The sequence below is a fragment of the Castor canadensis genome, chromosome 3, assembly GCF_047511655.1.
Source record: "Castor canadensis chromosome 3, mCasCan1.hap1v2, whole genome shotgun sequence".
Classification (NCBI taxonomy): domain Eukaryota; kingdom Metazoa; phylum Chordata; class Mammalia; order Rodentia; family Castoridae; genus Castor; species Castor canadensis.
Genome location: NC_133388.1, coordinates 68,542,458 through 68,566,174, shown reverse-complemented (window position 1 = coordinate 68,566,174; position 23,717 = coordinate 68,542,458). Strand labels below are relative to the sequence as shown.

General features: G+C 36.9%; 1 protein-coding gene across 7 annotated transcripts in view; it reads right to left on the bottom strand.

The window, feature by feature from the left end:
* Positions 1-23,717, bottom strand: part of Slc25a21 (solute carrier family 25 member 21) — a 468,932-nt gene that overhangs the window by 24,163 nt on the left and 421,052 nt on the right. For 5 of the 7 annotated variants that reach the window (XM_074068135.1, XM_074068138.1, XM_074068134.1 and 2 more), the window contains 2 exons: positions 21,881-21,988; positions 7,851-8,015 (listed from right to left, as the gene is read on the bottom strand). In XM_074068135.1, coding sequence (XP_073924236.1) covers positions 7,851-8,015; positions 21,881-21,988 — 273 coding nt within the window. The remainder of the gene's footprint in view (positions 1-7,850; positions 8,016-21,880; positions 21,989-23,717) is intronic. The other 2 variants (XM_074068137.1, XM_074068136.1) reach the window with 2 other exon arrangements.

Genomic DNA, 23,717 nt, shown 5'->3' with positions numbered 1-23,717 from the left:
AAAACTTTGTGTGGATATCTGACCTGAGTTTTCTAGGTTTATTGTTTCAACTTCCTACTTTACTTCTGTAGACATAACCTTAGAATTGAGTAAAATCTACAAAAGTGACCACTGATTTATTTCCTATTATATAATCAATACATACTAAATGTAAAACTTTCCAACAGTTCAGAATAGCATATAAAAAACTGTAGCTCCATTACTACTTGCTCTCTCCTGCTCAATCTCCCTCTCTCGCCCTCTCTTTCTTTTCTGTCTCCTTCTCTCTCTCTTTCTCTCTCTCTCTTTCTCTTTCTCTCTCTCTCTGACACATACACACATACTCATCCACATATGCACAAGCACAACTCCTAATTTTCAATCCACGTAGATAATCATTGTAAACAGTTTCTTTCAAAATAAAATACTTTGAAGATGGAAAATATTACAAGACATTTATGGATTAAAAAGATTAAATTAAAGAAAAATCTAGAATTATCTCATGCCAGTCAGAGTTGATGAAATCTCAAATTCCCTTGGAACAAGAGAATGAACAATTGCTGGGTGAGGGAATTGAAACAATAACCCAGTAAACAAACTGTCCAAAGTGAATGGCCAGACAAAGCCTACAGCAGAAATGGAACAGTGCCTTCAGGGAGCGCCACCTCCTCATCATGGTTTATAACAACTTGATGACGTTCTTCAACGTGTTTCAATGATTATCATACCTTCCCCTTCACAAAGGATTGATTTATTATGGTTTAAACTTAAAGAATACTGGTTTCCCAGTTTTGAATCAAGCTTAGATTACAGAACACATAAAATCAATGACTTTGTTCTAGACAAGAAAAACATAGTGTTCATTTAAGTGCAAAAAGAATAGTTCTAGGGAAAAATTCCTCATGAAATTCTACATCCTAAATACTTCCACTCCCCCTCCTCAACGCCTCTCCTGCTTCCCCCATGGTTGTCATTAGCACTACCACATTTAACACTTTCATGGGGCCTTAACATTCATAACACTATTTATTTTTATCCTCAAACAACTTTGTCAAATGGAAAGAGCAATCACAGTTTTTCAATTTATAGACAAAAACCCTGAAGTTCAGAGCAATGAAGAGATTGACTCAAGGTCATTGAACCTTCAAGGTATGGGCTTTCTCCTCTCAGAGGTTAACAGATGACTTTTAAGACTCTATTTCCAAATCCCGCATCCAACCAACTGAATCAGTGTCTTGGCAGTCCCAATGCAGTTAAACTCACACTTATGAGACCGTGCCCCTTATTCTCCTATCATTCTGCTTCTCTTTCACTGTTTTTTTCCCTTGTAGATAATGGTGTCATTATCCTTTCAGTTGTTAAGCCAAAAAAATCTAGGCGTCATCCCTACCCTCTCAACATGTTTTTTCATCATGCATATATACTCCATCACTATATCTTATGGACTCTGCTTTCTGAATATACTTCAGATCTGTCCACTTCTCCTTGTCTCCACCATAGCACTTCAATACAAGACCCCACAATTTCATATTGAAGTAATTTTCACATTTATAATCTGCCTTTTCCTCACCACTGCCACTCCATCCATTCTCCACACTGTAACCAGAAGGATTAGGTAATTTGCTTAAAATCTTTCGTCAGCTTCCCAGTTGTTATGGTTTGGAGGTGGTTTGTCCTTACTAGAACTCATTTTGAAATTTAATTGTCTGTCTATTGAGAGGTGGTAGGGACTTTAAGAGGTGTTTGAGTCATGGGGTCTCCACCCTGAAAGTAAATAATTTAGTGTGTCAGAAACTGAGATAGATTGTTATGAGGGCTTGCCTGGCCCCCTTCCTCCTCTCCTCTTCCACATGAGCTTCCTTTTTTCCTCCATGCTGGTGTGTAACATGAGGTCCTCACTACATGTGGCTACCTGATCTTGAAATTCCCAGCCTCCAGAACTGTGGGCTAAGTAAACCTTTCTTATTACCAAGTCTCAGATATTGTTTTAGTAACAGAAACTGTACTAAGAAATTGGTGCTTTTTTTAAGATAAAGAATCCTCAGTATGCCCTATCATGTCCAATAGTCTCTATCCTGACAGCTGGGTTCCTGCCCTCACTCTTTTGCATTTGTCACATGGACTGTGTTTCACTTTATTTGGGGCAATTAACCTTCTCTCTATTTAGAGACTTTGTACTAGATGTGCCTTATGTCTGGAATGCTTGTGCATATGTCACCGCTAATGCTAACTTACTCTTTAGCTCCAAGTATCACTTTCTTAGGGAAGCCTTTCCTCGCCACCAGGTTTAAATTGGGGGTATTTCTCCTTAACTTACGTTTGTTTGTTTGTTTTCTTGCTTTTGCTTGTTATCTCCATTGCCTTGCAAGCTCTGAGTTGGCTTCTCATTATTGTGCCTGACACGTGGTAGAGTATCATTCAGACCTGCTGAGCCTAAATTTCATGCACAGAATTCCTTGCACCTTTCAGACAAAGGGACCCAACTTCCCAGATCATGAAATGAGAAGAAATTGGTTCTTTTAGCTTGGAAACTAAAGCTTAGATATGAAACTCTGAGGCAGTATGGTACAATCCAGCACTGTCAAAGGGGTTTATGATTTAAAATTGTTCATAGTCAAATATGTAAGAAGTTTTGACTTTCTCCATTAGTGTGAAACTACTGCACAGAAAGGATTACATTGGAATTTATTCAGTTTTCACTTTTAAAAATAACTACAAACAGTATTTCACTAACCTCCTTAATATGTGCTACTTTTGGGGGTGGGGGTGAGAGTCAACTGTTCTAGTCTTGAGTTCTCACCTTGATGAGATTTATAACACAATCTACAAAGTTAATCCTAACTCAGGAGGCTGAGGCAGGAGGATCAAAAGTTTAAAGCCATCATGAGCTACATAGCAAATTTGAGGACAGACTGCACTCTGGAGTAAGACTTTGCTTCAAATATATTCTAAAACTCTACTGAACAAATGTATCTCTTATTTAAAGATTTGGAAGATACTTAGGTAATCTTCAGTGTCCTGATTAATAAACAAAGCATTTATTTGCTAGTACAATCTAGATGTGGGAAATGGTAACAGAAAAATCATTTGGAAAAATGCTGGCTGGTGTTTCATTGAATATAATTAGAAAACATTGGATGGATACTGGACATAATGAACCATGGGAAGGACCATTCACTCCACACCCTTTCTGCTCTATTCTATAGAGACTTCCTGCACAGTGGCATCTTGTCTACACTGTTGACGTCACCAGGATTTTAGGTATTGCCAGTAAACGTGTCTGTTCTGGCAATCTACTGAGGTAACTTGGGGAAACTTACCTTGGCAATGTGAAGCCTGCATTTTTAGAATTATTTCCAAAAACAACCATTTTGCTTTCTGAATATAAAGACCCTATTATGTTACATATGGCCTTGAATGCCTAATTCTGCCCCCCCCCGCCAGAATTCTGTTTGATTATGGTCTGGCCCACTCTAGCTCTAAGTCGTTCAGCCAGAAGCTCTCTTCCAGCTTCCTAGTATCAGCTAATGAGTAACTCTCCAAATGCTAACATATTCTTTTAGTATCTAGTAAAAAGAATAAAAAATTCATCTCTTCATCCCTCCCTCTCTTCCTTCTTCCAATTTATTTAATATGCATTTACCAAGGGTCTAATATGCACCAGACACTGTTTTAATCTTTGAAAGTAAAAGAAAAGTAAAAAACTTACATTCTTGCATGTCTTAAAAAAATAAATGGGAATGGAGAATGGTAGGAACCAGTGCAACTGTTGATACGCTGGGAGGGATATACGTATTTCTTTTTCTTTTTTTTTTTACCCACTGAGTTTTAACACTTCATTTTTATTTATTGTACAAAATAATGGGCTTCATTCTGACATTTTCATACATGCATACAATATGCTTTGATCATATTCACCACTATACCCTTTCTTGTGCCCTTCCCCTACTGTCGTTTCCCTCCCATAGTCCTCATTTACATTCATGTCTTTGTTTTTGTTTTCCAGAGCTAGATTCTGCATATGAGAGAAAGCCTGTGATATATTTGTCTTCCTGAGTCAGGTTTATCTTGCTTAACATGGTGAGCTCCAATTCCATCCATTTTCCTGCAAATGATAGAATTTCATTCTTCTTTATAGCTGAAAAATACTCCATTGTCTATATATACTACATTTTCTTTATCTATTCATCGGCTGAAGGACATTTGATTCCATAATTTGGCTATTGTGAATAATGCCACAATAAACATGGGAATGCAGTGTCTCAATTGTATGATGACTTACATTGCTTTGGATTCCTGCCCAGGAGTGGTAGAGGAAGATCATGTGGCAGTTCCATTTTCAGTTTTTTGAGGAACCTCTATACTAATTTCCATAGTGGCTGTGCTAATTTACATTCCCATCAGCAGTGTATGTGAGTTCTTTTTTCCCCCTGCATTTTTGACATCATTTGTTGTTTGTTTTTTCAATGGTAGCCTTTCTGATTGGGGTGAGATGGAATCTCAGTGTAGTTTGACATGCATTTCCTTGATAGCTAAGGACAATGAACATTTTTTCATGTATTTGTGGGACATTTGTACTTCTTTTAGGAAGTGCTTGTTTAATCCATTTGCCCACTTGTTCATAGGACTATTTATTCTTTTGATGCTTAATTTTTTGAGATTTTTACATATTCTGAATATTTATCCCTTGTCAGATTACTATCTGGCAAATATCTTCTCCCATTTTTTAGGCTGTCTTTTGATTCTGTTGTTTCTTTTACTATACAGAAACTTTTAAATTTGATGTAATCCCATTTTTCAATTCTTCCTATTTTCTCCTGAGATATAACAGAGTCCCATTCAGAAAGTCATCGCCTCCGCCTGTATCTTCAAGTGTTTTCCCATAGTAGGTTAAAAGTTTCAGGTTTAACATTAAGGTCTTTAATCCATTTTGAATTGATTTTTATACAGGATGAGAGATAAAGATCTAGTCTCAGTCTTCTACATGTGGATATCCAGTTTTCCCAGCACCATTTGTTGAAGAGGTGGTCTTTAGTGCAAGGTATGTTTGTGGCTCCTTTGTTGAGAATCTGATGCCTGCTGCTGCATGGGTTAATTTCTGACTTCTCCATTCTATTCCATTAGGTACATGTCTGTTTTTGTGACTCTGTGGTATAATTTGAAGTCAGAGATTTTGGTACCTTGAGCATTGTTCTTTTTGCTCAGGATTGCTTTGAAATTTGGGGTCTTTTGTGCTTCCACATGATTTTAGGATTCTGTTTCTGTGAAGAAGGTCATACTAATTTTGGTGGAGATTGCATTGAATCTGTAGATCACCTTTGGTCATATGGGCACTTTATATTAATTCTGCAAATCCATGAACATGGGAAGTCTTTTCATCTTCTAGTGTCCTCTTCAATTTCTTTCTTCAGTGTTTTATAATTTTCTTTGTAGATATCCTTCACTTTCTTGGTTTGGTCTATTCCTAGGTATTTTATTTATTTATCTTTTGAGGCTTTTTTTTTTTTTTGAGAAGAAATGTTTTCCTATTTTCTTTCTCAGCATGTTTAGTATTGGTATATTGAAAAGCTACTGATTTTTCTTTCTTCTTTTTTTTTTTGCAGTATTAGAGTTTGAACTCAGTTAGGCAGGCACTCTACCATTTGAGCCTCTCCACCTGCCCAAGCTACTGATTTTTGTGTATTGATTTTATAGCATGCTATTTTCTTAAAAGTGCTTATCAGATCTAAGAGTTGTTTACTTATTTATTTTTTTGGTGGAGTCTTTAAGGTCTTATAAGTATGGGATGAAATCATTTTCAAATAGGGACAATTCAACTTCTTCCTCTCCTATTTGTACCTCTTTGTTTCTTTCCCTTGTCTTATTGTTCTGTCTAAGAATTCAAGTACTATATTGAATTAGAGTGGAAAGGGTAGACACCCTTGTCTCATTCTTGCTTTTAGACGAAATACTTTTCAGTTTTCCTCCCATTAAGTACAATGCTGGTTATAGGTTTGTCATGTATAGACTTTTTAATGTTAAGATATGTTCCTTCTATTCCTAATTTCTTTTATCATGAAGATATGTTGAATTTTGTCAAAGGCTTTTCTGCATATATTGAGAAGATCATGTGATTTTTGTCCCTGATTCTATTTATGTGCTGTATTAACTTTATTGATTTATATATGTTGAACCATTCTTGTATCCCTAGAATGAAACCAACTTGATTATGGTATACGAGTTTTTCTATGTGGCATTGAATTACAAACTGTATTTTATTGAGAAATTTTGGATACAAAAAATATTAGTGAAGGAAATTGGTCTTTTCTGTTTTTGTTTGTTGTGTCATCATCTGGTTTGGCTATTAGGGTAATACTGGCTTTATAGAATCAGTTTGGTAGCATTCCTTCCCTTTCAATTTTATGGAATAGTTTGAGGAATACTGAAAGCTCTTCCTGAAAGGTTTGTTAGAATCTAGCAGTGACTCTGTCTGGTCATGGGCTTTTCTTTATTGGTAGAGTCTTTATTGCTGCTTCAATCTTGATGCTCATTATAGATCAGTTTAAATTGTTTATATGTTCTTTGTTTATATTCAATTCTGGTAGGTTATATGTGTTTAGAAATTTATCCATTTCTTCTAGATTTTCCAATTTATTGGAATAAAAGTTTTCAAAATATTCCTTAATGATCCTTTAGATTTCTTTGGTATCTGTTGGAATATCCCCCATTTTCCTTTCTAATTTTATTGATTTCCCTAAGGGTTTGTCGATCTTATCTATCTTTTCAAGGAATTAACTCTTCGCTTCATTGATTATTTGTACTGTTCTTTTAGTCTCCGTTTCATTTATTCCCCACCTTGATCTTTAGGATTTTTTTTCATCTATTAATTTTTAGTCATTCTTGTTTTTCTAAGGCATTGTATTTAAGTCCTCTCTGATTTTTTTTTTTTGATAGGTACTGGGGTTTAAACTTAGGGCCTCATGCTTGCTAGGCATGAGCCACTCTACCAGCCCTGTTTTGTGTCAGCTATTTTCCAGATAGGGTCTCATGAATTATTTGCCCAGGCTAGCTATGAACCATGATCTTCCTGATCTCATCGCCTCCTGAGTAGATAGGATTATAGGCATGAGCCACCGGCACCCAACCCTCTCTGATTTTTTAATGCAGGCACCGATAGCTATAAATTTTCCTCTTAGTCACTCATATTTCAAAGAAGAGATATAGAGTCCTGATTTTTTATTATCATATTATTGATGTACTGGAGGTACACTGTGACATTTGCAAAATTTCTTACAATATATCATAGTTAAATTCACCCCCTGCATCAAAAGAAGATGATCCTAGAAGACTTGATTTATTACTTACCTTAACTAACTTGTATAATTTAAAAATTAATATCTATACAAAATTTAAAATTTAGGCTGACATTTTATTTCATGAACTCAAAATCTATTTAGAATATGAAAATTTCATCTTTGTTGAGAAAGTGATGTGAGTGAGGTAAAAATTGGCTAATAATATAGCTTCTAGAAATTGTGGTCTTACCACAAACAAATGATATTATATTAGGTCATGGATATACTGAATGGCAAGCATTCATATGTAATGGTATATTCTTCAGGAAGATAAATTTTTGCATCAGACCTGGATTTAAGCCTCTGTTTTACTATTTACTGTGCAATCCTGGCCAATGTACCTGATCTTCCTAAGCCTCAATTTCTAGATTCAAAAGAGAGCTGAAAACACTCAATACATAAGACTGGCATGATGATCAAATTAGACAGTGGTTGTAACTGTTCTGTAAAGTGCCTGGACCATGATAAACACCCTTCAAAGGAAGCTATTATTATTGATAAGACTCCCCCCAGGATTTTGATCTATTAAATATCTACCTTATTGACAGGAATAATGTTTTTGACATTGTGGTAGAAGCCAAAATAAACCATGTTGAAAGCTCCATGACGTCCCAAAGTTGCTGTAAGTCCTTTGTTGAGGCCCCTGAGTCCCAGGCCTTCCTTCTTAATAATTTGTCTGGCGTAACCCAAAGTGGATGGTTGCTGCGGGAGAGAGAAGCAAAGCCAGAAAGATCATCTTTGGGACTGTAGACTAGAGTAAATTACCATACTAGCTTCTCTTTAAGCCAGAATTACTGGGAACTATTTTCCCAAACATGAATAATCATGCCTAGATCTGTGCTTTTTAAAATTAGAAAACCCAGAAAGCAAACAAAATTGCATGCATAACAACAGGCTTTATAGGGAAGACTTTTGGCAAAGGAAAAACATCTTTGGTGGAATTAGTGAAACTAATGTCATGTAATAATCATTACCACTTTCAACATGTAAATAACTACATCCAATTCTGGATTATCCATTGGAATGGAGGGGATTAGCCATATAGATAAATTAGTAATCCATTACTATGCATCATCCAAAAGGAATTTATATTTGGCTCCTGAATCCAGAATATTTAATTTTCTAACTACTTTTTTTCTAAAGCTAATGTTGAAATTATCTCAATTCCATTGCCTCAATGATGCAAACCAGTGCTAGGTTAGAAACTGACCCTTGGTAAATAATTGTCAATTATATATGTCCTCAAAAAGGTGGATAATTTATCACTTGCTGTGGTGGATAATTTATCACATACATGTGATACTTTATCCATCAATGGTGTGGGACTACCAGGTTGCATTTAATTTATTCTTTTCTAGCCCTCTGATTGATTACCCAAAGCTGGAATACCTAGAATGCAACTGGCTGCTGCCTTCAGAAAAGGCTCCGTGCAGTTTGCTCCAAGGTTTACAATTCATTTAATACAATTACAAACATGCACATAGGTTTTTTTCTTTTTTTAGATTGCTTCTTTTTGGAAACAGAACACAAAAGATATCTTTCCCTTTCATATTCTGACTGAATAGTAAATATGGGAAAATATTCAGTGTTTAATTTTTTTTTTCCCATGAGGCAAGCACTGATGTGACATTTGTTTGGTATTTTACTGGAGCAGGCTGCTGGTGAGGTCACAGCAATCTGATGTGTTTTCAGACTCAAGGTGTTTTCTTATCATGTGCAATTCAGGCTACATTAGCAGGACAGAAAAGAGCAAATCCAATGAAGGCTTTTCATCCAACTTGCTAGAGTTACGCAATTAACATAGTACATTTAAATTAACTTGCTTCTATAATAAATCCTACAGTTTTTACTGATAACTGATTTAAAAACTCCAATTAGCTATAATTCTATACTCAACTTCATCTTTTTATTTCAGAGGATTAATTACAATAACTTATATTACTCTATTTTTTTGGCAGTATGGGACTTTGAACTCAGGGCTTTGTACTTGCTAGTCAGCTGCTCCTATTACTTGAGCCACACCTCCAACCCTGAATTACATTAATCTTAAGAAAACCTTTCTTTGTAATGTAAAAATACCATGTGAGAATGTATCTTGAAATAATAATGAAGAAATTCTCACAAGGTTAAAGTTCACTCAGTTCTACAACATGGCACATTTTCATTTGTGTTTCCATGTGGATTATCAACCTATGTTATTAATTTTAGGTTTCAAGAGTGAGCACAAGCTCATATCAGTTGGAAAGATCCCAGAAGGACCGAGGAAACTGTCTAGGCCTTACTTTGTTGCTCTGAGGAAGGCAGCCTAGAGGCAAGGGAAGAAAAGAAGACAGCTTTCCTGGGGCCGGGAAGAACAGTGTGAGGTGAGGCTGCCCAGGCCCAGACCCAGCAATGCAGGTGCTCCATGCACCTTAACCTAAGCTTTCTTTCTGTCCTCACTCATATCATGTCCTGTGAGCAGGAGGGACAGAGGCCATCAGGGCTCTAAAGAAATGGAGGAACCACTGGCACTTGGGAAAGTGCAGATCTCAGTGGCTTCCTCAAAAAATGGCTAGATAGGCTTCTATTATTTAAAAATCATAGTTTGTTAAACTAACAGAATTGGCATGAGTAAGCTAAATGGATTTGGATAGCATCTTTCTCATCATCTTGAAAAGAGGTCTTAGAGTCAACAAATATTCATATGGCATGTACTGATTGTTATTCTCTGATTTTCACTGGCGTGGGTGCTGGGTGGGTACAAGAAAGTGTGACTCATGGGTTTTAAACTCATGCTTTGTTGAATATGAGCTCTAGTTGTCAATAATTAAGTCAGAGAGCAACATAGTAATTGGAAACAGGAGCTTGGAGACAGACAGCTCTAGGTTTGAGCCTCGGCCATACTACTTGCTAAATATGGCAAGCATTTTATCCTCTCTGATTTATTTCCACTTCACTTATTTGTTAATAACAATGGCAATTATGCTGAGAATTTTAAGAATAGTTGTAATAATAAAATAATATATAATTTCTTTGTTAGTTGAAGGCAGTAGCAATCAAAAGGTGGAGCTGACTTGAGGGAGGGGAAGGACATGGGTAAGGAGCTTCTTCCTTCTCATTCCTCTGGCTCAGAGTCCTGGACTCTTGTGATGAAGTTCTTCCAAAGTGTATACACAATGCAAGATAACAGCCCTGCTTCCTCTGAGCCCCAACCAAGTCCAACTCCTGAGCCTCAGCTCTCCTTCCAGGCATAGTGCCTTACCCCAGAATGAGCTCCTCTAGAGCAGTAGATCATGTAAATTGGCCTCTTCCCTATCCCTCAAAATTAGCATCCTTGGTAAGAACTCTCTGCTTGGCCCACAGGAAGCAAGGCCACATGGGAGTGGAGATTGGGAATGGTGAAGCTCACAGGTTTGGCTTTTACTACGTGGCTCTCTAGCCTATGAACACTTTCTTCCATGTTATCAGATACCTGGAACACAACAAGTGCTCACCAATCTTACTCTTTTCTTAGATGCCTGGTGCTTTACATATATTTTATTATATAATCCTTTCAATGAGTGTATGAGATAAGTATTATCATTATCCCCATTTGACAGATGAAGAAACTAAGGCTTAAAAGTTAAGTTACTTGTTGAAGATAACAGAGTAAGTGGTAGTGCCAGAGCTCAAACTGAGACTCGTGGACTCTTAAGCTGGTGATGTTATCTTCAGCCATTCTAACAGATTGGATTGCTTCTCACAACAACCCTGTAAGGTAGGTAGCAGGTACTGTATATCCTCATTTTGGGTTGGCGGGAGTATGTGTGTGAAGAAGCCAAAGATAGCTAAGCAATTTTCCTAGAGTTGCTGATGAATGGCTTTCATCAGAATTCTTCATCTAAACCAGTGTTTTTCTTTTTATCCATAGGTGATAAGATTTTCAGAGTTTGATAATTCTACTGATTCAGGTAACAGATACACAATAGTACAAACATATTTTTTTTTTTTGACAAATTGGGGCCTTGGGATAACATAGAGACAAACAGGAACTCTAATACCTACAGAAATCAGAAGTATGATAGTGTTTTTTTTTCCTTCATTCAGAAATGTTGTATCACAAACATACAAGCAAATATTCAATTAGAAAGGCAAAACATGACTTCCACTAGGATGCTTAAATAGGAAAATATAGAATTATTTTGACTAGATCTCTATAAACACATGAAATTTTACTAAACTTATTTGATTACTGGGCTTCCATTTCAAAACAAAATGGTGACCGATTAGCATCACCAGCCAAATGATTCCAATATTATCCAACCCAGCAGGTAACCTATCAGTTCAGTTTCCTTGTTATATTTAGATTCACTCCAATTTTCATATTTAGTTACCAATTGTAGGCCAAGTTGCATTCTGACTTTCCTAGATGTGCCTTTCTCTGACTATACAGAACTGTAAATGGATTGGGGTGTAGCTAATACTGTGATATCTTATTGCTGTCAATCTTGGTTTATAGAAATCTTCAGTTGACTAGGACCTGCTAGCAGTGTGTCCATTTGAAATTCTTGAAGTAATTTGAAAAGATTCAGAGTCTTCTTTAAGTCTGATTTCAGCTATTGCCAAATGCTATTGTTAGAAACTCCATGCTCAATCATGTATATTTCGAATGCCTATAGGTGTCACTTACTTAGCTAAATGTCTAGCATGGTACTGTGCTCATTCTGGAAACCCAACAAATATTTCTTGCTTTAGCTTTTATTTGGAGCAATATTCTGATAAGTTTTGTGTGCATCCATGAGAATATTCCACCATACTTATGGAATATAGTCAAACTTCTGTTTAAAAAGTCTTCAAGAGGCTTAATTAAAAGAGAAGATCCTATGTGAAATAAACCGAACTCAGAAAGAAAAATACTGCATGATCTCACTTATATATGAAATCTTAAAAAAAAAAGTCAAATATAAAGAGAATAAAGCCATTGTTACCAGGACAGGGGGGATGAGGGAAGATATGAGAGAAGGAGGTCAAAAGATACACAGTAGCAGATATGTAGGATGAAACTGTCTACAGATCTATGTCCAGCACCACAGTTAATAAAATTGTATTAGGAGATTTATTAATCTCCTTGTGACACAAAAAAGCAACTATGTGAAATAGTTACATAGATATGTAAATCTGTGACACTACAGTAGCCATTTTACTACCTCTATATATTCAATAACATGTTGTAAATCTCAAACATACACAAAATTTGTTAATAAATAAAAAGATGTGAGAAAAAGAAAAGATTCTTTGCCTAAACAATGCTCCCAGGCACCACTCTGGGGCACTGACTCCTTACTCTGAGTGAGAGTCAGGTACTACCAACAAATCACTGAGATGACTTATGACAGACTGAGCTATTTTTTCTGGAGTCTTTCCATCCAACTACTGATCATAGCTGGCTCTGATTAGCTTATGAGATCACAGACAGAGGTTTTAGGCAGCAGGCATTGTTCCCTGGGTAAATAGCTCTCAAAGTGTGGCCAATAGCATAGGCTATTGGGATGTGTCTGGATTTCCTCCATCTCTAAGGGCAAAGACGAGCTCTAGGCACACCATGTCAAAGGACAGCACGCTCCACATGCGTTCCTTTATCTACTTCCTATGCAAGGTGAATTTTGATGCATTTTAGAGCCAAGGGAGAAGGGTGTTGCACTGGATTTCATCACGTGGCTGGAAAGCAAACCAGATGAGACCTTTACACAATGGATTGAGTGTCCACGTGTGGACCTTCAGAAAAATACTGCTTTGTTAAAGGGAGACCCAGTTGCTACATTCATACAGGAAAATATGCTGGCTGTTCAGGAGATAGAAAATCACCTATACTTTTCATTACTCAAATGAGGTCTTGAAGCATTTTCATAAATTTGAAAAAGAAAATCTTTTTATTTGAGAATAAAATGTAAGTGAAAGGAGAGGAATAAGGCTTCAAAGTCTCCATTTATGCTTTTTTTTTGACCTTCGATAGTTCATTAATTCACCATGATAGTTTTTTCTAATAGGGAATGTTTATGAACAGAAACATAATCCCAAATATAATTATATTGATCTAGAGTTTACTTTGGATAACCAGGTCTGTTTTTAAGCAATCTGTGAATTGAGAATAATTTGTTGTCAACAAACTCTCCCAGATGTTGAGTCATAAAGCTAGGCCAACACTAAATTGCTGCCCAAAAATCACCCTGAAGGAGGATAGGGCCCCCTAGTTGAAGGGACACTGACACTACTGTGTCCCTGCATTATTGGAGGAGCAGGAAGGAGAAGGTGATGCTGTTGAAAGGAGAATGGCAATAAGGAAGGAGCCTTTGCTTCCTTATGGTTCCAGAAACTTTCTTTTGATTTTCCCTTGAACTTCTCAAACATCAAGGTTTCTTAATCCCAATGAAAGCAATATGGTTGATGAGAAAGAGACTTCCATGTTGTAATTCCTTATAACTACTAACATCATTGGTTTTTACTTCCCTGCTTATAAAATGGGGATAAAGTCACCAGCCTTATAGAGATAATGGGAGGATTTGAAATATCAAATGAGTGAGAGCATTGGGGAAAATGGAAGGATTCATATGGTGACCAGCGGGATGAGATTAAAGGGAAGTATTGGCAGAAGTCCCTAATTATCTCTTTTTCATAAAATTCTATATTATTTGATTTGTGAAAAAGTGTATATTACTTTAGTAATTTGTGAAATTATATAAGAAGTTTTTTTAAAAATCTAATAAAGGGAAAAACACGTGAGGCATTTTGCAGATTCTGGCGTATGGTCAATGTTCTGTAAATGGTAGCTATTATCATTACTTCAAAGTCTTGATTCTAAAAAGCAAAAATCTAGGGTTCCTGGCACAGTTGAACAGAAGACTGAAGTCTATTTTCTGTAAATGATAATAGAGAGTCAAGTTGGCTGCTCCTGTAGGTATTACTGAAAGATAACTATAGGAATGGATTCATATGTGTAATTCTCTTTTCTGCCCACAAGCATCATAGACTGGAAAGAGACAATTTAGGTACTGAACAGTTGCCAGGCAGTGTTTCACATGGTAATGCAGGAAAAATGTGAACTTAACTAAGTACATCATCATAAATGTTGACATACTCTTAAAGCTGGCGTCTCATACTACATGTAAATAGAGCCTCTATAGAACTCAGCTTCTCACTTTCTTTCTTCAAAGAGATGATCACAAGATATAGCCCTTCTACTTACTTTATGTTGACTACACATAATACAATTAAGTTTAGTTAAGCATTTGTTGGTTGTCTATGCAGAAAGTAGACACTAAGCTTTGTTGGTATCATGTATAATCTAATTGGTCCCCATTAGATTATTAAGCTCCCAGGATAAAGTGTACAGAACTATATTTAGTGGTGTTATCTAAAACCAGAAGCAAAACCTGAACTGATTTTTAAAAAAATTCCTATCCTTGGAGATTTTACCATCAATTAACCATTTACTATCTGCTTATCAAATCCTTAAAATTACAATTATAGAGCAAGTTGGTAGAGGACTAATTATTCCTTTCTGGGTTGAACATCTTTAAAGACTAAATAGAAGGAAAACAGGCTTTTGCAATTTTGTAAAGGTTTAGTTTACTATTTGGAGGTGAGAATGATTATGTTCATGTGCAATGTAGACAGAAATGACAGAGTAGAAGGAAAACCTGTGTCCCAGCCACACATCAGAGGCAAATCCTATAGATCTCTTGGGAAGGAAAATAACCCTTTAGCCAAATAATAACTTTGAAGTAGATTTCAAAGTGGAGAGGAAAACTGGGAAACAATTCATACAAGATTTTGCTCTTGGGGAGAAATTCACATTTTCCAGGCTAGCAGAGAGCATGCTGGTGAAACACACTTGGCTTAGCAAATTGATAGGGGCTTCTAGTTCTTATAAATATATAGATTGATAAAAAACAATGCATCCCTTTAGAAAGGAGAAAGATCCTATAAGGATAATAAGCTACAAAGTCACACTTTTGGCAAGACTGAACGTGTAAACCATCTTCAATAGAGAAATCCTTAGGTAAGCTTAGTCCTAAACCAAAGAGATTACAAACCAGAATAAGTCTTTGCTTGGGTTTAGTTTGAAGGACGGGGGGAAATGTGGGTCTATCTTGATTTTATCTGAACATGTTTTTACATCCACTGAACCAAACCAGAGCATGACAAAGTTGTGATTACTTTTCTCCCCACAGAATGGCAAGCATATTTAAATTAGAGACCGGTTTTCTTTACTTCCTGTGAATTTTAAGATGTTGGCCAAGGTTCTGGATTGGAATTGGAGGAAGTTTGGCAGGGATCATAGTCTTTAACTGATATATGGCAATTAAAAAAGTGGAGGCATGACAAGCACACTACTGACATATTGTATATGTAATTTGAAAGGAGATGAGGACAGTACCAAGAACCAAAGTCACCACAATTTTCTTTACATTTTTGGAGTAGTTTATGGCTAGGTTGAGTGGGAAGCACATTTTGTGGGTAATATACTTGTTACTGGCTGGAGAATTAACCTAGACCACAGAGAAGACAGTACCTGCCATGCCTGAGGAGGCCTGACAGGCATTGTACTGGGGGGCTCCAGGATGGGAGTTCCCTCCACTCAGCTGCCAAGAACATAACAGAAGGAGTCTCTGCTCTCAGACAGTACTGCACTTGGACCTTAGCTAGCAGGTCGTTGCCCAGGACCTCATGCTTCAGAGGGTCCCCTTCTGGCCCTCTGCCAGAGATGCCTTCCGAACATGGCCAAGGAGAAGTCTACCCACATCCCACACCTCCTTCTAGACCATGTTTCATGCAGCCAGGACTATGGCTATCCATGGGTTCATCTTTATCACCTACCACTGCCTAGAGGAGGCTAAGTGGAATAGTAAGGGTAATACCAACTGCTGTGGTCTTAGGCTGTCTTCCAATGCCGAGCTCCTTTCTACTGTGGTCAGCTCTTGGGAAATTTCATGGTTGAAAGATCACATTGACTCACCACCTCAGGCTGAAGAAATAGGAAATTTCAATATAACCTGGGGTGGACTCCATGGTGTTTCATATCCAAGACATGATGGTAGAGAGGCTGAACTTAGATGTGCTGCCTGAAAAGTTCACAATTGGCAGGACTGGAGTTATTTTCTAGCAAAATAAGCTCTAGGGAGAACCCACTCTGCCTTTCTTAAAGGTGCTGACAAGTCACCTGGCCATTCTGCATGCAACCCACACATTTATAGTCCACCACAATTAGTAGCTGCAATTGACTAGAAAAGTTGAAAATGAGAGCAGTTCATAACCTTCCATGTGGGCATGGCTAAGAATACTTGGCTAGGAATCCATGTTAATGCTATATAACTATTTATAGAATATCTTAATGATAACAAAATTTTTCCCAAGTGGTGAAGTTTTTAACTTCACCTCTAACTTTTGCTGCTATATTTACAGCCAACAGCCAGCTACTACTGTTTATGATAGTGGGCCTGCATTTGAATTTAAAGACCTTGTTGATAGTCCTATAAACAGTGTGCCAGTCCTTAAGCATTGATAAAAATAATCCAGGCTCACCAACAATCCCACTTTCCCTCTTTCCTTACACTCCTCAGCCTGTGGTAACCACTTTTCTTTAGATTCGAGTATGAGAAAGGTAATGTGGTGTTTGGCTTTCTGTGCCTGGATTATTTCATGTAGCATAATGTCCTTTAGGTTCAACCATATTGCCACAAATTATAGGATTTCACTCTTTTTTATGATTGAATAGTATTCCATTATATACATGTAAATATATATAATTACATTGTTTCATTCATTAGTTGATGAACACTTAGGTTGATTCCATATCATGGCTATTATGAATAAGGCTGCAATTAACATGGGAGTAGAGATATCTGTTTGAAATACTGATTTTATTTCCTTTGGATCTATACCCAATAGTGGAATTGCTGACTCAATTGATAGTTCTACTTCTAATTTTTTGAGGAACCTCCATACCATAGTTAGATAGGATGAATATGTTCTGAGTATTCTATTGCACAGTAGGGTGACTATAGTTAACAATATTGAATTCAATATTTCAAAATAATTAGGAGAGGATTTTGAATGATCTTACCATAAATATGTGAAAAATGTATGAGATCAGGGATAGACTAAATGCCCTGCTTGAATAATTGTAAAATGTATTTATGCATATATATACACATATAAACATTACAATATAATCCTAAATCTGTACAATTACATACCAGTTAAACACAATAAGAAATAAAATAAAAATTCAAGCTGAAAGGATGGTACTGGCCTCTGAGAATAATCTCTAGCAGACAGAGAGAGGACTGACTACTACTCTGTAAGCTGCTTTTGTTCCCACCAGTGGAGGCAACTGTGACCAGTCAATATTAATTGGGGACCAATTCAAGATACATCCATCTCTACTCAAGGGTCTATAAAATCAATCTACCTTTAGAAACAGTGATTATTGGTTGAGTGCCTACCATTTGCAAGTCTCTGTTAAAACATTTGCATTAAAATTCCCAACAGAAACACACTATAATAACTACTAACATTTACTAAACTATTACTCCACACCAGACTGTATTGACAGATTTACACACATACACACATTTAGCCTCACTACACCATTTGACATGGATGTTACTATTATTCTTCTCTAATGAAAAAGGAAACTGGGTATAGTTAGGGTAGGAAATTTGAGACCATCACATGGTCAATAACTGAGATGTTTGTTCAGGGCTTTTGCTTCTAAGTACTACACAGAAATGCTTTGTTATAATGAAGATGGACTGACCACCACTACTGTCAATCAAATGAAAGCACTGCAAGGACCTTGTTCAAGGCCACCTTGCTAGGAAATGGCAAAAAGCACAATGGCAGCTTGTGTGTGTCTCTTCTCAAACCTTGGGTTGCTTTGTCCTTTCTCCTACTGTCTTCCTGTTTTAGACAGCTCTTATTACCTATATTCTTCAATTATTTGTTCACAAGGCTTAAACTTTGTTTGAAATTAGAGAACAGGAAAAATTGGGGGTTCCTTTTGCTTTGAATGAAGTCATGGAACCTGAATTATGCATGGTTGCGTCCCAAAGTGGGCTAGCAAGTCATTTCCACCCTGTCAGTTGACAAGAAGTTCCCTGAAGGTGGGACTTGACCATAGCAGAGCCATTAGAAGCATTTCTTCTGGGCTATATACTGAAAAATACTCTTCTATATATGTTTTAGATTTCCTGCAATGAGTAGGTATTACTATTTAAAGTAAGGGTTCATGGGTAGTGATGTAAACCAGTGGTAGAGCACTTGCCTAGAGTAAGTGTTCATAGATAACACATAAATAGATTTCATGTTAAAACATTCAACTACCCAAAGCACTTTCCTTAAAACCTTACCTTCCCCTCCCCCATTCCAGTCTCCTCCTTAGAGATAACTACAGTTAGAAGTACAGTATGAGTTCCTTAGCCCTGAGTTGTCTCATAGGGGAGTCCCAACCCATACATGGTTATTGAGCACTTGAAATAGCCTAGTTGAGCATCCTTGTTGATACAAGTATAAAAACACACCAGATTTAAAATATTAGTATAGAAAAATATATAGTTTTTATATTGATTACATGTTGAAATGAAAATCATAGAGACAGTAAAAAAGGTCAGAAGGTGCCAGGGATTAAGAGGAAGTGGGGGGAAGGGATGATTATACAGTGCACAGAAGATTTTTAGAGCAGTGAAACCATTCTGTATGATATTTTACTGGTGAATACATATCACAAATTTGTACAAACCTGTAGAATGCATAACACCAAGAGTGAATCCTGCTGTAAAGTACAGACTTTTATTGGTTATGATGTGTCAATGTGGGTTCATCAATTGTGACAAGTGCCCTACTCTGGTGGGGGGGTGTCTGTAAAGAGGAAGGCCATGCATGCATAGTGGCAAGGGACTCATGAGAAATCTACGGACCTTTTTTCAATTTTTCTGCTAGTTTTCTAAAATTCTGAAATACATCTAGAGAGATAAAGTCTTAGAGAAAAATATTTTGGATAAATTGGGTAAAGTAAAATATGCTGTTAAACTAATTTCACCTGTTTCTCTTTACTTTTTTTTAACCTAGCTACTAGAAAACAAGGCTCATGTTCTATTCAACCAGTACTGCTCTAAATGTAGGTTATTCTTTGTGCCTTTACATGCATGTATAAACAGAAATCTAGCTTTTTTTTATTAAAAGAGTGCATTAAGTACAATTGATATTAAATTAATGGCTTTCTTCCTTTTTCTCTTCTTCTTCCTCTTCCTCTCTACCTTTCTTTCTTACTTGACAATCTACAAAGCCTCAGAGTGAAGGAAACAATAATTATTCTTGGACATACAAATACTTGAGTAAGTGCACCTAATATTTGAATTAAACCAACACAGGTACAGATTAACAAGAGGTATTCCCTTGTTGGATAAAACATGGGTCCAAGACAAAAGACCTATAAAACAGCAGCAAAATATCCAGTGGTTATTTTTAAACACTAGATCTAAAATTTCTATTGTGGTCATGTTATCTCCTTCCCTCAGAATTTTTCTTTTCTTTTCTTGCAATAGGCATATTCCCATTACTTTATGCTGGGTGGATACTTAGTGGTAGTTGCTTTTCCAATTTGATTTTTAATGCCAGTAAAGTACCATTTCAAAACAAAACTTCAGTTCTGATAGCTGCTGAGAATAAATGCTGATGTGTATGATTTATGTGATCACTACTTTGTGATTAGTCAAAATAATATTAAAATATTTTATAATGTGTCTAATAGATTTTATTTTATGCAATTATCTGACAATGTCCAGTTCAATGGATTTGGCAAAAGAAATGATCCTGTACAAACTCCTATCCCAGCAGTTAAAAAAATGACTGAAATACATAAACTACACAGACTGCACTTGTAGAAATGGACTGGGAACAGTACACACACAGCTAGTTCTTGTGTTGGACTGGAATGGTGTTTTTTCATGCTCTAGACAAGGTGCTAGCACATGCAACAGTTGTGACTCTTACTTGGGTCAGTGTGGAACCTCCTTGGGGGCAGGAGAGAGACAAAGAACATTAGGCAAGAGTATAGGTACTGTGGAAACGCTCACTGTTTTCATTCCTATGAGTGTTCCTTGGTGCTCTGTCCCATTTGCTTTCCTGTGGTCACATGCTGCCCAGATGAAAAATTTCATCTGAAGGCAGCCTGCTTATTCTCCAACCACCCTGCCCAATGCCACTCCACGATAATCTGGCCAGAGTAAAATGAGGCATTGGATGGTGATCTCCAAAGTTTTCTTTTAGCTGGGAATTTTCCAGTTTTCCCTGGATAGATTCCATGGGAACTATTTTAAATGCTCATAGTGATAGGTCATTTGAAAAGCATTTTTCCCTCATTTCTTTTCTCCCTGTTTCTCACCATCTTTTCCCTTCAATCAAGAAAGAACAGAAAAGCTAGCAGAACATAAATAAAAAGTAGGGCTATACAGAGATTTTCAAGCCTTTCTGAGGTTGAAACAACCATTTGAAACTTAAAAAAATTCTCCCTGAATTTAGATTGACTTCATCTGAGTAGGTACCATCTGGTATAGACACCCAACCCTTCCCCAACCTTTCCCACTTCAGGTCTTGGCAGCTTCAGGTGAGTAAGGCCCCCTGCTTCCCCTTACCCCTGTCCAAGAAGCTGTCAGGAAGCTCTCAGTCAGTATCAGCAGACAGGAAGTGGGCTGGGGGTGAGGGGGTCTCCACCCATTAGCAGCTGCTTAAGTAGTAGGCAGGACAACTTTTTCTACAGAAAAATTCAGGTCAGCAGATACTCCAAATCAATTTATACCACATGCTACCCAGTTTTGGAATTAAAGTAAAATCCTCAGAAAGGAACTGTAGTACCAGTTCTCTTGTTTTCCCCTTACCTTCTGCTTGGCATTCCAAAGAATAAAATGAGAGCAGTTGGACATGGCAGCTTAAAGAGAATTATTAGGCAGCTAGAGGGATGTGAAGGCAGCACACACCCGGGGAAGTTATCTACATGGAACACCGTGTATCAATGATTAAATGTCAAGACCCATCATTGTCCATGTGGTGACGTCTATATAGGCTTAGTAACTCGCTCTTTCACACTTAACCAAAGGACTGCTTTGACAGATTATCAGAATCTTTTGGGGTGGATGGTGAGTAGAGTGGGGAAAGGAGTGAAGTAATTTTTCAAAAATGACCTCATTTTTTAAAAAAGCAAAATAATATTATCACTTCAGTGGTTTTGCTATAGCTTATAGCAAAAATCTTAGAGTGACATGTGAAAGAGACGTTTTGCCAAAAATCAGAAAACATTTCAAAATAAGTCATTATGGATTACATTAAAACTCTAAAAAAAGGTGTATAAACCTATGTTTGTCTATCAGATCTTAATGCTTTTTTTGTTAGCTCTTTCCTTGTGGAAAATGCTTGACTTTTTTGTATGCCTGTTCTTAACAATAATTTACTTTGACCTTAACGAGTGGGTAAGGACTGGGTACATAATGTTAATGTGTATTAGAAATAATGGTTATTATTCCCTTAACAGTAGGAAAATATTAAATGGTTACCTCTGCGAATGTGTTCCGATTGGCTTGCAAGCCAACTTTTACTACCTCAAAAGGGTTAACCACGATGGCTTCTGTTAGTCCGGATCCCAATCCAGCAATGGCAAATGTCTAGAAAAATTAGATCAATCAATACTTTAAAACAAGCAATCACGTGTACGGGTTAAGCTCACTGTTCATCACACTGTGCAGCTGAATGTTACGATGAGAATGCAGAAACCTCCGTAAGTGCAGATACCATTACTAAACAGCCTTAATTCTTGATTAGATGCTGACAATTCATGGAGGAAAAATTACAGAAGCCACAAACCACATCCTAACAATTTCAAAATAAAATGTCAAAGCCTCATCAGCAATGACTTTTTCCTTTAACAAAAGGCAAGGTTGTCTTACTGATCGAAGGTGGACCCTAGAACATCTATTTGCATATCTAACACAAGAGGGTTTGAATTGCAAAAGTATAGCCTCATTTTTAAACATCTGCTGACACTCATTTATTGTCATTACACATAAAGAAATTCAAGGAGCAGAACCACAAATAAAATGTTTATAAAAACATGGACTAGCAGAGTGGCTCAAGTGAGGCCCTGAGTTTAAACCACAGTACCACAAAAAATGTTTATAAAAAGCTAAATTTCAGGTAACAGTATAACTGGAAACTCTCAAATCTATGGTTCTATTCCTGTAGTCACTATTCAAAATTATTAATTAATAAAATTTTTTATAGGTGACCACCCAATTTTTCTGGACTAAACTCTGAGGAATAAAAGGTGAGATCAGAAATGGTTAGGTTGTCTTGAAGGGCTCAACTAAAATCTTGAACATTTATCAAAAGATTGCTTTATGACCAGGTCAGGTGTGGTGGTTCACACCTGTAATTCCAGTTACTCAAGAGGCAGTGGCAGGGGGATCATGATCTGAGGCTGGCCCAGGCAAAAGCACCAAATCCTATCAGAAAAACAAACTAGTATGAAAAGGTTATAATAAAACCTCTTTTCTTTAAATTGCAAGAAAGATAAGGGTGGGAGGAGGGTATGATCAAAATACTGTATATAAAACCTCTTTTCTTTAAATTGCAAGAAAGATAAGGGTGGGAGGAGGGTATGATCAAAATACTGTATATGCATTATGGAAATATCACAACGACCTCCTCCCACTGTACAATTAATATGCACTAATTAAAACATGGAAAAGATTTACAAAAAATAAAAAAAGCAAAAAGACTTGGGCATGGCTCAAGTGATAGAGCATTAGCATAGCAAGTATGAGACCCTAAATTCAATCCCCAGTACTGCACCCCCCCAGCAAAAAAAAGACTACATGTCAGGTTCTCACTTGCTATCTGTTAAGAATTTCAGCAATAGGAAAGAACAATTTTATGGATTTTTCTTCTAAGTAGAATGCCTGAGGGTTTTCCAGAAAATCTACATAAGAAATAGCCACAAAAATTAAACCATACACACAAAGCAGAATCTTTTTCTCTCTTTTGTGGTACTGGGGTTTGAACTCAGGGTCTCATACTTGCTAGGCAGATGTTCTACCACTTAAGCCATGCCCCCAGCTCTACAAAAGCAAAAAAACAAATTGAAGTAAAGCCTTCGGCCTCCAAAACAGATGCTGGAAAAAAAGTAATTCTTTGCTGCTGAACTTCTAATTCCAGGAGAAAATGCATTATAACCAGAAACATCTTCTAAGGAAGAGTAAAGGAGAGACAAGACTTATTAATGGTCTCTAATATGTTCAAAAAGAGAGAAAGGAGGAAGGAATGTTGAGTGACCTCAGAGGAGAGATTGTGGGGAAGGAATAAGGCAGAATCCAGATCTGGGAGGGGTGGGTTTAG